Below are 17905 nucleotides of genomic sequence, written 5' to 3' on the forward strand. Positions count from 1 at the left end.
AAAAAGAACTAAATTATAGAAGAGAAGAGAAAAGAGAAAAGAGAGCTTTCGATAGGTGTTGATAGTACAAATAGAGAAAGCCATATAACATTAATTTTAACAGCCTAATGACTTAAATGAAAACTTTTGAATAGTTCAATAATCAAATTGTAACTTTTTTTAGTTAAGTGACCAAAATGAAAATATACCCATAGTTTAGTGACTAATAGTGTAGTTCACCCCCCAAAAAAACAAAACTTTTACTTTTTTGGTAGTTTTTTGGGGATAAATCTTAAAATTATACATGAATTTTGATTTGTTGTGTAATTTGATACATGAATTTTGATTTGATGTAATTGCACACATGAAACTTTGATTTTTGATTCAAATGTACACGTCAAACTTTAATTTTAATTCAATTATACACATTTAATGAAATAAATATATCAATTTATTTTTATATTCGATAAATTGCAATAAATAAAAGATAAACCAATGTTACATTAATAATTGTGTTAATAATTTGTGAGAATTTGATCGATCAAAATTTCATGTATAGAATTATACAAACTCAAAGTTCATGAGTAAATTACACATTAACTAAGGTTCATGTATTGTCTTGAGATTTATCCCCTTTTTGATATGATTAACGTATGCTTTCTCTCCTTATCTTGATGACTTGGACCTAGTTCGTCACATAAACCTTCTTTAATTGAACTGATACTCAAATTCAATTACATCACACTTTGATACTTTTTTTTGTAATATTGTTAAATATGATGATGTGGCATTGACAACTAATAATATGATGACTTGTGGTGATTTCAGATTATGACACATGATATGCATTAATAAAAAAATAAAATTCTATTTTTAAAGAAATATAAATTTGTTAAAAATCATAAAATTATTTCATGTTTAGAATGAACACAAACAAATAGATATCCAAATTCAAATGAACCTATATGTTATTTTATGCAAATTCATTCCGGATGTGTTATTTAGTAATTTTATATATTTTAAATTATTTTATAAAATTTTATGTTGTTATATTATTATTTTAAAATTAAAAAATATAAGATATATTTATTTATATCATTTTAAATAAAAATTAAAGATATATAAAATACTCATGTTTATATTCATTCTGGACATATTTAGATTGTACAGTCAAACTAAATTTAAATCAAATAAATTTTAATATGTTGATTCAAATTTAAATATAAAATATATAAATATAAAATATTTTATTATTTTTAAATAATAATATGAACTTTTAAATCGTTCGAGCTAGATCAAACCCAAATCTAAAATTTACTTTTTTAAAGTTGGTCCTCAACTTGCGGATCATAAATACTTCTAAATATAATTAAACAGAGAAAGTATTAAATTTAGTATTTATTGAAAAATAATGAAATTTTAAGATATTTTGAAAGAATAATTATTTGATTCATCCTCAACTGCACAAACCGGATGACGATGTATCAAATAATTTTTCATTTTGAAAATATGCTTTTGTAATTAAGAAATTAAAATTTTCAAGAATACCCAAACATTTTGGTAATTATAAGTTTTTTTTGATTAATTACAATAATATGTCAAAAGCTCGAATAATAAATACGATTAGCACGACTTAAACTTAGATCACACTTAGAATAATCGCACGACTCAACCTTAGATCATACATCCAACAATAAATACCCTTAACCGTTACGAATAACATGGGTTGAATACCCTATATAAGTTTTTGAAAAGGCCAATGAAGTATGTTATGAAAAGTTTTAAATTTTAATTCTCCCCCATGAAGTTTCAAAAGCCATGCACTTTTGCCAAGCTGGGACTAAAGGACTCAAAATCCTTAGCAAAAATAATTCGAAACTTAGCCCAAACTAGACAATTACTTCAAGGAAAACAACTTCATTCTCAGCTGATCTCGTCTGGGTATCCGTTATGCGCTTTTTTAACCAACCATCTTCTTAACATGTACTCAAAATGTGGTCAATTAGATTACTCAGTTAAACTGTTTGATAAAATGTCTCAAAGAAACTTAGTTTCTTGGACTGCTATGGTTACTGGGTTTTCTCAGAATTTACATTATTTTGAAGCCATATCTACTTTTTGTGAAATGAGAATTGCTGGGGAAAATCCGACCCAGTTTGCTTTTTCGAGTGTTATTAAGGCTTGTGCTTCTGCTGGGTTGGTTGAGTTTGGGGAGCAAATTCATTGCCTCGCATTGAAATTTGGGTTTGGGTCTGATATTTTTGTTGTTAGCAATTTGGTTGACATGTATTCAAAGTGTGGAGTTATGGTTAATGCTCATAATGTTTTCCAAGAAATGGAGTGTAAAGATGAGGTCTTGTGGACTGCTTTGATTGATGGATATGCAAAGAATGGTCCTTTCGAGGATGCATTGTCAGCTTATAAGAATATGGTTAAAGAGGGAATTGGTATTGATAAGTTTGTTCTTTGTAGCACTTTAAGTGCTTGTGCAGCATTAAAGGCTTTAAATTTTGGGAAATGTCTCCATTCAGTTATGGTGAAGAAGGGATTTGAGTTGGAGATTTCAGTGGGAAATGCTCTTACTGATATGTACTCAAAGGTGGGAGATATGGAAAGCGCCTCAAATGTGTTTGGAATTGACTCTGATTGTAGAAATATTGTGTCATGTTCTTCATTGATTGATGGATATGTTGAAATGGATCGAATGGAGGATGCTTTAAGTGTTTATGTTCGGCTCCGGAGGCAAGGAATTGAACCTAATGAATTCACTTTCTCGAGCTTGATCAAGGCTTGTTCCAGTCAAGCTGCACTTGAGCAAGGTACACAGCTTCATGCTGAAGTGATTAAATTCAATTTTGATAGTAACCCTTTTGTTTCTTCAGTTCTTGTTGATATGTATGGAAAATGCGGGTTGCTTGATGACTCTATTCGAGTATTTGATGAGATTGGAAATGCAACTGAATTTGCATGGAATTCAATGTTAAGTGTGTTTGCTCAGCATGGTTTAGGAAAAGATGCTATTCAACTATTTAACAGGATGAAGAACGAAGGAGTGGAACCAAATGCGATAACGTTTGTCAGTCTTCTAAGAGGCTGTAGTCATTCTGGTTTAGTGGAGGACGGGTTAAGCTTTTTTAAAGCTATGGAGAAGACTTTTGGAGTCATGCCTAGAGAAGAGCATTATTCTTGTGTTATTGACTTACTTGGTCGTGCCGGACAGCTTAAAGAAGCTGAAGATTTTATAAACAAGATGCCATTTGAACCAAATGCTTTTGGATGGTGTTCTTTCCTTGGAGCTTGCAAAATCCATGGTGATAAAGAAAGAGGTAAACTTGCAGCTGAAAAATTGATGCAACTTGAACCCGAAAATAGTGGAGCTCCTGTTTTGCTTTCAAATATTTATGCTAAGGAGCAACAATGGGAAGATGTGAGAACATTGAGGAAGATGATGCAAGATTTTAATGTTAAGAAACTACCAGGTTATAGCTGGGTTGACGTTGGAAACAAAACCCATATTTTTGGTGTTGAAGACTGGTCTCATCCTCAAATGAAAGCAATTTATGATAAGCTTGATGCTCTTTCGGGTCAGATAAAGGCGGCCGGATATGTCCCTTCCACAGATTCCATTCCCTTAGATGTGGATGTTAGCGTTAAAGAGAAGATACTTCAACATCACAGTGAGAGACTTGCCATTGCATTTGCACTAATAAGCATTCCAAGTGGGAAGCCAATTATTGTAAAGAAAAATTTAAGGGTCTGCTCGGATTGTCACTCTGCAATTAAGTACATATCAAAGTTGATTGGAAGAAAAATTATTGTCAGGGACAATAGTAGATTCCATCATTTCTCAAATGGCTTGTGTTCTTGTGGAGATTTTTGGTAAGGTTTTTGACATCTTAAAGTTAACATTAGGGAAATATATATATTGCATCACTTCTTAGAGTTGAACAGTTTTGGATGCTGGAAAATCTGCAGAAGAGCTTGGAGGTACATGCCATTGCAAATTCTTTAAACTTCAAACAATGTGCCTGTCTATCATTAAGAAATGGGAACATCATGCATATTCCTGTTACATTTTTCTGTATGAATCTGCTTACCGAAGTTTGGTTTCATGTATTCTTTGACGGTATTCATCTGCATGTTCCTGTTGTTCTTTGCCACATTATAAGCTTACGGATGCTCGGTTTCATGTTTTTCTTTGACAGCATTCTACTGCATTGCATTGCTAATATGCAATATCAAATTTAATTCTTTAGTTAACATTACCACTGAATAAAACAAATCGAGTAAACTCATCTTTACTTATCATCAAATGCACTCTATACAAGCTAAGTTTTATTTAAACATGTACTGAAACAAGTTCTATCCTAAATTTGTGAAATTTACACAACTTCTTGAAGGGGGGGATGTGTAGCTGCTTGCATTCTAAGGCAACAAACTATATATAGAACCAACTACTAGCATTCTCTATTTTCGAACAAGCTTTTGCATATAATATCCAGAAATGGAAACCATTATGTGAAACTAAGCAGTGCTTTCAGAGTGAAGCATAAGTACATTGGTTGAGACACTGCAGAAAATCATTCAAGCTCTCGGGTAGCGTGAATGGCCTTTCTTCTTCAGGAACTCAGGGATGTCCACTGAACCACCTTCATTGAAAGAAGGCCGCCGATTAATTCCAAGACCAGTATCTCCCTGTGCCAGTTGACCTGCCTGCGTTTTAATGGAAATCTAGTATAAACAGGCATATGTGTGTGTGCATGAGTGCATGTGAGAGAGAGAGAGCAACAGAGTTACCTGAGACCTTTCACCTTCTTCTTGATTTTTAAATCCCGTGGCGATTAGAGTTATACTGACCTAAAAGAAAGACCATAGTGACGATTGCCATAAAATTAGTGATTCATACTTAGGACCATGAATGATGTTTACCAGGCAATGTGTAAACATGAACTTGTTTATTACCTAAATGAAGAACCAAGAGAGAAGACAGGCCTATATGGTTTTCATTGTTAATTCAAGAGCTTGAATTAAAATCATTGTGCACTCTATCTATATTTGACCTTATTCTCCATACCTTAAATATCAAGAAGAAATGAATGACTAAATAAGCCAGGGTAGCAGAGATGCAATCCCATCAACAATCTCATTGCTGAGATACTTCGCTAGGAAGCACGAATTAGATACATTAGACATTAAACACAAAGGCAAGGCATCTCTTATAGGACCAACATGTTACCTGCTTTTCTGAATGTTTAAATAATTTCATTGTTATTCTTGTAACATATGCTTTCATTATAATTACAGTTAGACAGAAGGCGTATGCAAAGTAATGCGTACACAGTAAAGTTCACCAATAAATTCCAGATTTTAGCCCTACTTCTCAGAATGTTAATTCAATGAAGGTATTGGGGGAACGCAAGCACGAACAAGAGTACATCTCTTTATTTTGTGACAGTCAGAGTGCCTTGTATCTTGTAAGAATCCTGCTTTTCACTCAAGAACGAAACACATCCGGGTCCAGTATCACTTCGTTCATGAGAAAGTGGGACGGTAGATATACAGAAAATTTATACCAAAGACAACATAGCAGATTTCATGACAAAGGTAATGAATACTGATAAGTTTGTTTGGCGTCAATCCTCTATTGGCCTGATAGAGACGTGAGCAACATGAAAAGTGCAAGGTAGAAAGAATGGTGTGAAGATATGATTATCCTAATCAAATCTTCAAGTGGGAGATTTTGGTTGATTAATGCCAAGTAAAAAGTTGGTTGCATTGAAAGCCACCAAATTAGGCTAGTAGTTGCAAGTTGGAAACTTATTAAAGAGATAATTGTTGTTTTAGTCTCTTACATTAATGGGTTATTTATAGTTTGGTCCCTGAAGCTCAACTATTAATAGCCTAACCATTTTAGCATTTAAGATCATCCCAAAATCAGAGAAGTTAGAGAGTGTTGTTTCTCCTTTTATCAAAAGAGAACTTTCATTATTTTCTCCTTATTAAAGTGAGATAAGCTGTAATTCCTAATTTTCTCATAGTGAAATTCTTTCTATCCTTGCCCATGGTGTTTTTCACCTATATTAATTAGGGGGTTTTTCACGTAAAATCTGTCTTCTTTGTTCTCGCTGTTATTCTTTCACAATTTCCCTCTACTCGACGACTGTATTCGCAACAAATGGTATCAAACCAGGTTTAGATGTGTATATCTACTTATTACATTCTCTGCGGTTGCCACTAAAAGGTGGATCCTCCACAACAGAAAGTTAGATTATTACTTGCTCACCAAAGGTGTTGGGCAGTATTCACATAAAATAGTGAAATAGTGGGAGCTATTTGTTATAGAAGCAATGGAAACAAAATTTGAGATTGAAAGTTAGAGAGTTTTAGAGAATGTTGTTTCCAATGCTTCTATAATAGATAACTCCCACTATTTCACTATTTGATGTGAATAGTGCCCAACAATTTCGGTGCGTAAGTAATAATCTAACTTATGTTCTGTTGTGGAGTATCCACCTGTCAGTGGCAACCACAGAGAATAGGATAAGTAGATATACACACCCAAACCTGGCTCTGATACTATTTGTTGCGAATAAAACAAAATTGCAACTCATAATTTGAGAGAATAAAGAAGACACAGATTTTACGTGAAAAACCCCTAATTAATATAGGGGAAAAAAACCACGAGCAAGGATAGAAGAATTTCACTATGAGAAAACTAGGAATTACAACTTCTCTCACTTTGACAAGGAGAAAACAATGAAAATTCTCTCTTGATAAAAGGAGAAACAACACTCTCTAACTTTTATGGCTGCGGAATGATTTTCGGATTGTGATGATCTTAAATGCTAAAATGGTTAGGTTATTTATAGTTGAACTTCAGGGATCAAATTATAAATAACCCATTAATGTAAGAGACTAAAACAATAATTATCCCTTTAATAATTTTCCAACTTGCAACTACTAGCCTAATTTAGTGGTTTTTTTGATGGCTTTCAATGCAACCAACTTTGACTTGGCATTAATCAACAACAGTGCTGTCATGGCATACTCTTGATTAGAACTGCAGTGAAGTGGATGACATACTTAAATTATGGTAATCAAACTATAGGTATGCAAATGACTGTTACCAAGTCTAAAACTTTGGTATCACTAAATTAGAACAAGTACGAACTTACTTGGCCACTAAGTGATGGATCTATCACTGCTCCAAATATTAAGTTGGCAGCAGGATCCACAAGATCATATATAACCTCAGCTGCAGCATTGACCTACAGAAAAAAAAAAAAAAAGATCACATGTCAAATGATGCATACGAGAAGAGAAATAAAATAACTCACTTGTATTGCTTGACTGAGAGAGTTAGTAGCAAAGGAATACCTCAAACAATGTTAGATCACTTCCACCAGTTATGTTCCACACGATTCCAGTGGCTCTTTCTATACCAAGATCTAACAAAGGTGACTGGATTGCATTTAGTGCAGCATCTCTTGCCCTTGTTTTTCCTACAAACCAGACAAAGTAACTTGTCAATAGAAAGGCAATTTAAATACATAATTACCAACAAATAAACTAAAGTGTTGCAATGGGAAGAGATCACGACCATATGACATGAAAAATCATCAATAAGTACTGCCAATAAAAGGAAAAAGAAAAGAAAATGGATAGTCTACAATCACTTGTATTTTGTTACATGGCGAAAAGAAAAGAGGTAGAAACTTCATGCATTCATGGTCGAAACTTTGGTGCATTATCTTCTGAGAAAAAAGAAAGTCCAATCCGTACCGTCTTTATCATTTATGAAACACAACTCAGAAACATGTAACATGATGGTGGTCCAAGTTCTTTGCATTAAGGTATGAATGAACCATGCAATAAGCTTGAGAAACCTTTATTTTTTTCTCCTATTTTCACCCTACTTCGACATTATAAACGCTAATGATCTCTTTGAATTACCAGTAGCAGTTCCTATCCCCATTAGTGAAGAACCTGCATTTGCCATTATAGTTCGCACATCAGCAAAGTCCACATTCACTAGCCCTGGAATCTGCAATGTGGAGATTCAAAAGCAATTAGGGTCCAGAAGTATGGTTCCAAGCTTCTAATACTTCAACTTCTGTGCCGTCCAAAGCAGTTCACATATGAATGTTGGATTGGGAGGTTTGCATACCGTAATTATATCAGAGATACCACGAACACCTTGTCGAAGAATATCATCAGCCAGATTAAATGCTTCTGTTACTGGAGTAGATGGGGAAACTGCAGTCAACAACTTGTCGTTTGGAATAACAATTAGCGTGTCAACATTTTCTCTTAGAGCTGCAATTCCTTCCTGTGCTTGAACAGTCCTTCGTCTTCCTTCAAAAGAAAAAGGTGTAGTGGCAATACCGACAGTTAATATACCCATGGACTTCGCAAGCCCTGCAATTACAGGAGCTCCCCCGGTTCCAGTTCCTCCGCCCATTCCAGCCTGCAAATGCATACTAGAAATCCTATGTAAAATGTTAAAGAAAGATACTAGAAAACAAATAAAAGCCAAGATCCCAAGTGTTGATCCTAACTTTGAACTAATATGAATTTATCACAACCCCATGCGTTACATTACCAGAAGAAACGATTTTTCCAATGGAAAATTAGAGAACAAATAGTTTTATGAACTAATATGAACCATCAAATATAAGACACATCAGACTCTAGGCAACAATATGATCAGATATACAACAAAAGTTTTAAGGATTTTTACCTTAAATGCTAGCAACACATATTGGGTGCCGGTGCTCACCTCATAATAACAACTTAAGCTAGGGTAAAAGTACCATGAAGGCCCCTGTACTAAAAGTCAAATTGCATTTTGCTCCCTTTACTCACAAAACGGGCAAATTAGTTCCTGTATGTTAAATCAAAGAGTAAACTACATTCTGTTAAAATTTTTATCCATTTCTACAAATTGTTAAAAACTGGCGTGGCTAATGGAATAAACGGATAGTTATACGTGACATGCCACTTGCACCTCATGCAGACATATAGGGACCAAATTTTAACAGTAAAAGTGGATGGAATTTTTAACAAAAGGACCAGTTTGCTCTTTAATCTAATGTATGGCGACTAGTTTGCCTATTTTTTGAGTAGAGGGGGCAAAATGCAATTCGGCTTCTAGTGTAAGGGCTTCCATGGTACTTTTACCGTTAAGCTAGCTCCCAGAGAAATAATATATAATTCTTACACACCTTTACACTAGACTTCGAGGATATTCATTAATGATTCAATTGATTCAATGGACTTCATGAAACAAGAAACCATGTATCAGCAGCCAATTTGTATTTATTATATGATTAATGCATATCACTTTAATTAGGTCGAAAGGAATATTTTCTTCAAGGAATATCCTTCACTAGTCTCCATGAGGAGTCCGCTTAAAAGTAATAAACAGAACATAAAATTGTTGCATAGCATATTTTGCTCAATTTTGCATACTATTATAAACAAAAGCAACAGAATAGTGACGGTTTAGATTCAAGACACTCATGAAATCAGATTAGTAACACTAACAGTAATAATCCAAACTCTACTCAAATGATTAAAACTGTAGATTGGGAACTTACAGTTACAAAAACCATATCAGCACCATAAAGAGCCTCTTCTATTGACTCTTTGCTCTCTTTCGCAGCATTCATGCCAATTTCTGGATTCCCACCAGCACCAAGACCCCTAGTTAGCTCCTGACCGATTTGCAAACGATGCTTGGGGAAGACAGGTGACATTTTCATAGCTTGAACATCTGTGTTAACGATCCAAAATTCTACACCCTGCATTTCGCTCTCTATCATACGATTAACAGCATTTGACCCACCACCACCAACACCGATAACTTTGATCTTAGCTTCATTGTTATTATTTGAACTATTCATGTCTCCTAAGAACTCGGTGACACTTCCACTAGAACTCTCTTTTCTTGGATTGGTTATCATATTGTTCCCTTCACCTCTAAGCATTGGAACTTCATGATGTAGGTTTAGAAAACGGTCTTTGTTTTGATACGGACTGACACTGTGAGAATTGGTGGAACATCTAAGATGAGGCATGATAGACCTTAGGCCGGCCCTTGAAAACCCGATTTTCCCATCACAGAGCTTAAGGCAGCTAAGTCTGCCTGTAGGATTTTCCAATAACACTCTCCCACCAAGAACATTAAGTACCCCCATTGGTCTAATATCAGAAGCAGTTGCCATTTTATAAGGCAGCACTAGGAATCAAATTTATGATACAAGCCAGATAATTTAGAAGCCTAAATAGCTTAAATTTCAAGTTTGCAACTCAATTTTCATTCAATACCTGCATAAAACCCACAATTAAATCAAAATTATATTCCCAAACACCTAGTAAAACCCATTAGCTAAAACACTATCAGTGTCCATTTTGCAGATTGACCTTAAAACTAAAGGTAATCGCTAAAGGGCTATAACTTTCTCAAATGAAGAGCATAAAAGTGAAGTATAACATCAAACAAGTTGCCAATATACATTCAAAAATTCCACCATATGCACACGCACACTACCTAAAATGCCTCAACTTTGAAGTTCACAGCAAACCAAATTTACAATTCAAAGTAAAAGGTTCAAAGATAAAGTGTACAAACAAGACAAAATGCATCAAAAATTTTATCTGGGTATTAATTAAAAGGAGAAACGAAAGAACCTGAAAGAGATTCAGAGTGGACTAAACCAGAAACAGCAAAGTTCCCTCAGGGCATTTGAGTGGCTGAAAAGCCCAAAGATTGTGGAAATGGGTGCAAGGTTTTTTCTTTTTTGGATTTTAGCAATGCGGTTTCCTTTGCCAGGTTGTTGTTAAAAAATAATATTACAAATCCCAACATAAAGAAAATATCTTGTGAAGTAAAGAGAAGAAGGCCAGAGTTTGTGAGAAATATGAATAGTGCCCTTATCGGCCAGGGTTTAAGTGTAGCCCTTAAAAATGGTTAAACCCTTTTTTGTTTTTGTCTTGATTGTCACTGGTGGGACTGGGGGCTCGTCACAAACAAAAGTTCTTTTCTTTCTTTGGATGGAAGAAATGAAAGAATAAGACGTTTCATTTAAGTGGGGATAATAGCCCAAGTTTCCATTTTTCATTTTCTCACAATCCAAACAAAGGTCTGAGTTTCCAATAGTCGACATCAAAGGCCTCTCTCCCAAGTCCCGACCCAATCTTTGCTTTTTCCATTTTCACTAGCCTGTTGTAATATTAGTTGTGGATTTCAAGATCCTTTGTGATAAGAGAAGATTCTAGCCCACGAATTGATGCTTCCTTACTCAAATTAACCCCTCAAAAAAAACTTCGATGATATTAATTCCATCAATACCACTTTATCTGATTTAATCAAATAAATAAAATAAATAAAATTTATATCATTCATAAATCATCCTTTATTCGAACTAATACTTCAAATATTTTGATTCAATCCAATTAACCATAAAATTTAAATCAAGAAAAAATATTTAACATATTTTTTACTTTTAACTCTTAACTTTACTCGTGGTCAATTTGTGACTTAATTCAATCAACCGATTTAATCTTAATAAAAAATCATTAATAAATTATAAAATTTAAAAAAAATCATTAATAAATTATAAAATTTAAAAAAAATCAATTCACCAATTCGTTCTATCCAACTGCTATATTTTATTTCTATCCAACTGCTATATTTTATTATATTATATGATCTCAAGGTGTTGAATTCTAAACTTTCTGTATACTTACATTCTCAAAAATTAGGAATCAAACATTATCGATGAAACAATTTATCGCCCCACGAAAATCTTGGGGCCAAATTTGAGACTAAGATGATATACAAGCAACGACATACCTTTCCATGACTTGTATGAACACTAAAACCATATACATACATATATATATATATCATCAGTTTAGACTTCAGAAATTTGATTATTCATAAAAATCATATTCCCAAAAGTCTTCTTTATAAATATCCACCAACTATCATGTGTCTAAAGGTGTTTGATGATGTTCTTCAGTGTGAGGTTATGTCATTGGTTTTGAGAGCTTCCACCATCAATGCCTGCATCATATTCCATGGATTTTTACATTTTATAGCATAGGCATTGCAATTACTGATCTAAGATGATGAGGGAAACAAATAGAAAAGAGAAGGGTAAATATCCATTTTCGTACCTGAAGAAGGTTTAAATTGGTACCTAAGGTTTGCTTCAAGGTTCAATTTAGTACCTAAACTATGTTGGCCCAATTAAATACCTGACCTTTGCTTTATAGTTCATATTGGTCCAAATAAGACATTTACAGTCGGTACCAATTCAAACTAAAAAGCCAAGTTTAGGTACCAAATTGAACCTTAAAGCCAAGTTTAAGTACCTAATTGGAACCAAAAAAACCTTAGGAACATTGAAGCAAAGTTTAGGTACCTAAATGTATATTTACCCAAAAAAGAAATAAAAGAATAACTAAAATACTTGCCTTGAGCATGCATCTTCTTTTCTGGCTCATAATGGACCACTTAGATTTCTTCTCATTACTCTTAGTTTCTCTTTAGCTTTCTGGGCTTTGGTTTGTGTTTTCATTGACCATTCCTCAAAGTACTGCAAGGACAAAAAAGAAAAAAAAAAACACCAAAAATAGGATGAACAAAGCAAAAAAATGAATCTAGTATGATGCTTGTAGCCATCAATGCTTATATTTCCTACTCTTATGCATGTTGCCCCCATCATAAAGTTCTATAACTTTGCCCTTCTGATCATCTTTTTGTATTCTCTACTTCATATGGTGCATTGTAAAGCACATGTAATCAGTTGAATGATTTACCTGTTGCTTTCTTTTCCTCTCGAGTTCCACCTGTTGAAATGTAAGTAAAATGAGATTAAGCTGCCATATTATATATGATAAAAGCTACATCAAGATCTGAAATTTCGATAAATGCGAAAAGTAATACGAATGTCACCAAAGCCTGCTTGAGGTGAGTATTCTCTTGTTTCAATTGGTTCAATTCTGCTTCTAGCTCAACTGTATATGCCTGTTAAATATAACCAACCTAGTAAGAATTGAAGTATTATGCCTATATACTAATGACCTACACAACAGAAGATTATTTCTCTACCAGAAAATATATATGTATAATTGTATACACATGCATATATATGCATTCACTTCCAGCAAACAGTAGTTGTAGGTAGTACCTGTTTTCTAGCTCTAGACCTTGCAGCTGATTCCCTATTCTTAATCATCCTGCGTTGCCTTCTCTCGACTACTTTTTCTATTGGACCATCAATGATTCTTTTCCTTCCTCGTAGTCCACCTATCTCTATCCCAAATTGAGTGGCTGCATTATCAACTTGATTGGTACATACCCCATCTGGTGATACCGGACTTATTGGTGATACCACTCCCATTGCCTGTCCCGGTCCATAGCCACCAGCTGCACCTACTTTTCCGTTATAAAAGATGGCTGTTGACAGTGGGGCAGCAGCTGGCTGGTAGCCGCCACCCCCCTTACCATCATTAAGATAGCCTGATGAGTCACCAAGGACTCCACTTGGAGGCATTGTTTGATATGTACTCCCACCAAAGCCACCACTGCCACCCATTCCCATAATTGGCCTGGGAACAAAACTCGGACCCACTGCAGGGTTATTGCTAGCTTGATGCAACCCGAACTGTTGTTGATGTTGTGAATGCGGCGGTACTGCCGGTGGTACGCATGGTTCCCGAACTACACCTGCCTTAACCAAGAAATCTTCCAAGGTCATTTCCCCAAAAGTCGGTTGTCGAGTACTAGTATTCTCAGCATTCTGCACATTGCTCTTGTTACTCTGTCCTTGTCCTTGCTGCACTTTATTTATCTCAGACCAAACTTCATCGACAGTTTTCCGACACAATGGTGCCGGAAATGAAAGCGAGCCTTGTCGAGGCAAGCTAGACTGCCTAGCTACACCTTTACTGCTTGCTGTTTCATTCAAAGATAAGTTAACATGATTGCTAACCTGTTCATTTACACCATTGTTGTGATGATTGTTATTAATGGAGTTTGTAGCTTGGTTTTCTTCAGCATTCCAAATGCTGGTAAGGAACTCGTCCATGTTCATCGACCCAAAGTTCTTCCCACATAACGTGTGCTGGAACTCATCGAGAGTGAGGGAATAGATTGAGGATTGTCTTCCAAAGGCCGATAATGGATGATTCTTTAGCTGCTGGTCCACCTCCTTCAATGTGGACTCGACCTCGCCAACCTCAGAGTTCTCAACCACCATTTTTGCGATGAAATCTTGCTTTAAACTATCAAAAACGAGATTATAATCGATAAATAAGTATTCTAGCAGATTGTTACAGGTGGGGCCAAAGCATGATTCTTGAATATCAACCCAACATGTAAGCAAAAACTAAAATTTAAGGGAAAAAAAGATAAGTTCGTCCAGAAGGGTGCATTAGACTTTCACTTAGAACAGTCAAGTAAATAAATTGAAGCACATAATGGACATTAATGGGAGTTTAAGTTCAGTTAAGTTAATTTAACAATGGAGGAAATAGAATAATAAATAAGAAAATGATAAATTGGGGTAGTGTATTTTTTTAATGTAAAAGATAAAAAGCTTCAAAAGTGGGTGAACAATAGGAATCTATTAGCTTATCTTGTTTCACTCCACCATCCTCCATGAATTGAAATAAAATATTGTTTTATCATGTCAGAAGATATTACAAGTGCTTTATATTTTCGATATTTATTTAAAATTTTTATGTCAATTTTCTTTTGATACTATATCAATTGTGATTAGTTTAATATTAACTCACATGTAGAAAAATTAATAATTATAAGTAAATATAATTTTAAAACTAGAACAATAATGGTACCTACCAATACAAATTATGGTCATGTTTCCAAATGTTATAATAAAAGGAGACCTACAGTACAAAGATACCATCTATGGCCTATCTAGACAACAGCTCAGGCTACAATTAAATAATAATAAAAATATTTAAAATTAATTATAAAAATATATTATTTTATCTATCTATATTATTAATTAAATCTTTAATTGAGCTAATTCCACAAATAATTCAGACACCAATTAAGTTAAAAAAATAATTAAGCTATATTAGTAATACTAAAGATATATAAGTAATTTAATTTTTAAAACTAAAATTCCTATTTTTTCTTTCACCTTTCTATTCAATTTTATCATTTTTATTTAAACTATTCGCATTTTTATTTCTTTATTGATAATTATTTGCATTGTTTAATTTCTTTAATAATAATGATTTTTAAAAGGTAATTATTACTTACCTAATAATTTCTATGATTTTTAGGTTATTGTGGTTTTTCACCTAATCTTTAAAAAAAATTCACCCACAATAGTTGACCTCAAATCTAAACATGAAACCTTTTAAAGATTCAAGCTGTGACTCCTAACCATGAATTCCTTTACACCCAATTGATTTCTAAATTTTTCATAATGGTTAAAAGATAATATTCAATATTCAATATAAAAATTATTAAAATTATATTTTATATAAATATAAAATATTTTAAATAGAAAAAAGAAAATATAGCAGGAGCAGAACCAAGAAGATGATCTTTATATAGTGGAGCAAAGATATTGGTGGGCCAAGAGGGGAGCTACAAAGAATCTTTCCTATTTTGGAAAAGATGATAACATACATTGACTAATCAAATATCGCTAAATTAAAATTAAATCCTTTTTTTTCTTCTCATAAGATGATAAAAAAGGGCTAGCTACCTAACAAAAATACCTACTATTCTGCAGTTTTTCATATTTTTCATATTCGAATTCCGTGACTATTTTTTAAAATAATGTTTTCTTTAAAATTTAAAGATGTGTTTGAATATGTATTTTCTTTTAGATATGTCTTATCATTACTTCGACTTTTGTTGGTGTAATGATAAAATACACGATTGGGAAAAAAAATGTTGCATGATATATAGATAATTGAACGACATATGGATCAGGCAAACTGAATGATACATAAAGGAGCTAAAAGGCTTACCCTAAGTTAAATTAATGACTAAGTAATTGAGTTGATAAATAAATAGGGTGATAGGAGTGTTTGATGTATGTAGTGACAAGTGATTTTTGTTTATTATTAAGATAAATCTTATGTTCATGCCTTCTCTAACCCTTATCAAAATATAATATATATGCATGGAATGGGACAAGCCATAGAGAGAATATAGCTTCAAAACAAGGATTGCAAGAACACATAAAGGGATCCCTATTAACGCATTTCTTGAACCATAAAAGAAGCAAAGAAAGAAACTGAAAAAGCATGTATGAACATACCTGGTTTCAACAAAGGAAAAGAGATATGATTGGAGCTGAAAAAAGATGAAAAAATAAGAGGGTTATTGTGGTTGAAGAAAATGGTTAGGCAGTGGGGAATATAAACAAACACGTAGAGGGTGTAAAAGCGAGTTTAAAGTTTCCCGGCGCAGTGGGGTCCAAAAAAGTCAATTGGAATCGACCCAAAGGAAGGGAAAACTTTATAAAAATTGGGTAATTGTGCTGTCTCCCCAGTTCCAAAATGGTATCGGCGTTGCTTTGATCGACACGTTTCGGCCATGTGGCTTGCTCTGCTTTGCTTTACTGCTCTTAGCTCAACGCGTGTGCTGTTGCTGCTGCCTCTTTTGTTCATCTTAAGTCGACGGAAACTGAAACCCTTCTCCGTCAGCAACCTAAACCTCCCATTTTACTACTTCTTCGCTTGTGTTTATTGGTATTAAAATATTCCTATTCTACATCAAATACAGGAAGGAATGCTTTTGAAACATAGGTTAAATCCATCATATTATTAATTTGATTAGTCAATTGGTACATATGACTCTAATCAAATAAATTATAAAAATTTATAAAATTAGAAAAATTTAAAATTTAAAATCGGGTTAATCAATTTTTTAACGTGTTTCATACTAGTCGCAATCGTTTTTGTCTTTCATCGAAGTCTGACCATATTTCAACTTATTTATAATTCAACCAATTTGGTTCAATTATGAAAACACTGAAAAGAACTGACCATGAAGCTTATTATAATCCGTGTTGTTTGGATCGGACCAGTTAATCTGACCGATTGAATCGGGAATTGACTGAAAAATTAATCTAAAAGTGGCTTTAAAGTAATTAGGCCAAAAATCTATATGAAACCAGTTAAAAACTGGTTCAACCAATTTTTTTATATTAACTAGTATAAGAAACATTGATTAAAATTGATTTGAAATTGCTTAGAATCGAACTCAAAATCTCATACCTATAACATAATGCTCTTGCTACTAATCAAAGTTGATGACATAAATATGCAGTTATAATATTTGAAATCAATATTTCAAAAACTAAAAGACTAAAATGATAAAAAAAACCAATTTTTTTGTTATGCATACAAATATATATATATATTTCTTTTAATTATTATTTGACAATAATATTGTGCCTATTAATATATTTTACCAATAACAATAATATCAATTGAGTTATATTAATATATTTTAGCTTATTGTTTAATGAGTTTTAGCTCGATTGGAATGGCATTGTTGTTAACGCAGGAGAATATGAGTTCAATTACGCTGAAGTGTATTATCCTCTTATTTATGAATTGGGAAGGGTTATGAATAGAAGATTATTCAAATATATATATTAGCCTATGAGAGTAAGGGTCCGTTTGTTTATATGTAAAATGTTTTATGTAAAATGTTTTCTATATTTTCCATATAAAATAGTTTGGTCAACGGAAAATGACTTACAGGTCAAGGTAAAATAAACCTTTTTTTCCTGTAGAATGATTTAACCTTTTGAAAAGCGTAAGTCATTTTTCGGAAAAGAGATCATCTATAGACAATTTTATTTTTATATAAAATTAACTTAAATCAAACTTAATATTATTATATTCATAATAAATTTTA

At 33.3% G+C, this 17905-nt stretch overlaps 2 protein-coding genes across 2 annotated transcripts; one reads left to right on the top strand and one right to left on the bottom strand.

Moving 5' to 3' along the window:
* Nucleotides 1-1604: 1604 nt before the first annotated feature.
* Nucleotides 1605-4656, top strand: LOC108476253 (pentatricopeptide repeat-containing protein At4g33170-like). The gene has a single exon (XM_017778405.2). The coding sequence runs from the start codon at nt 1781-1783 to the stop codon at nt 3860-3862; it is 2082 nt and encodes a 693-aa protein (XP_017633894.1). The 5' UTR covers nt 1605-1780; the 3' UTR covers nt 3863-4656.
* LOC108476254 (cell division protein FtsZ homolog 2-1, chloroplastic-like) lies at nt 4253-16966 on the bottom strand. Its single transcript, XM_053022787.1, has 12 exons — nt 16296-16966; nt 13179-14274; nt 12944-13015; nt 12808-12837; nt 12500-12584; nt 9579-10228; nt 8147-8446; nt 7933-8023; nt 7357-7481; nt 7155-7247; nt 4777-4836; nt 4253-4692 (listed from the first exon to the last, which is right to left on the bottom strand). The coding sequence occupies exons 2-12, from the start codon at nt 14247-14249 to the stop codon at nt 4564-4566; spliced, it is 2706 nt and encodes a 901-aa protein (XP_052878747.1). The 5' UTR covers nt 14250-14274; nt 16296-16966; the 3' UTR covers nt 4253-4563.
* Nucleotides 16967-17905: the final 939 nt, after the last annotated feature.

The sequence above is a fragment of the Gossypium arboreum genome, chromosome 2 (genome assembly GCF_025698485.1).
Source record: "Gossypium arboreum isolate Shixiya-1 chromosome 2, ASM2569848v2, whole genome shotgun sequence".
NCBI classification, from domain to species: Eukaryota; Viridiplantae; Streptophyta; class Magnoliopsida; order Malvales; family Malvaceae; genus Gossypium; species Gossypium arboreum.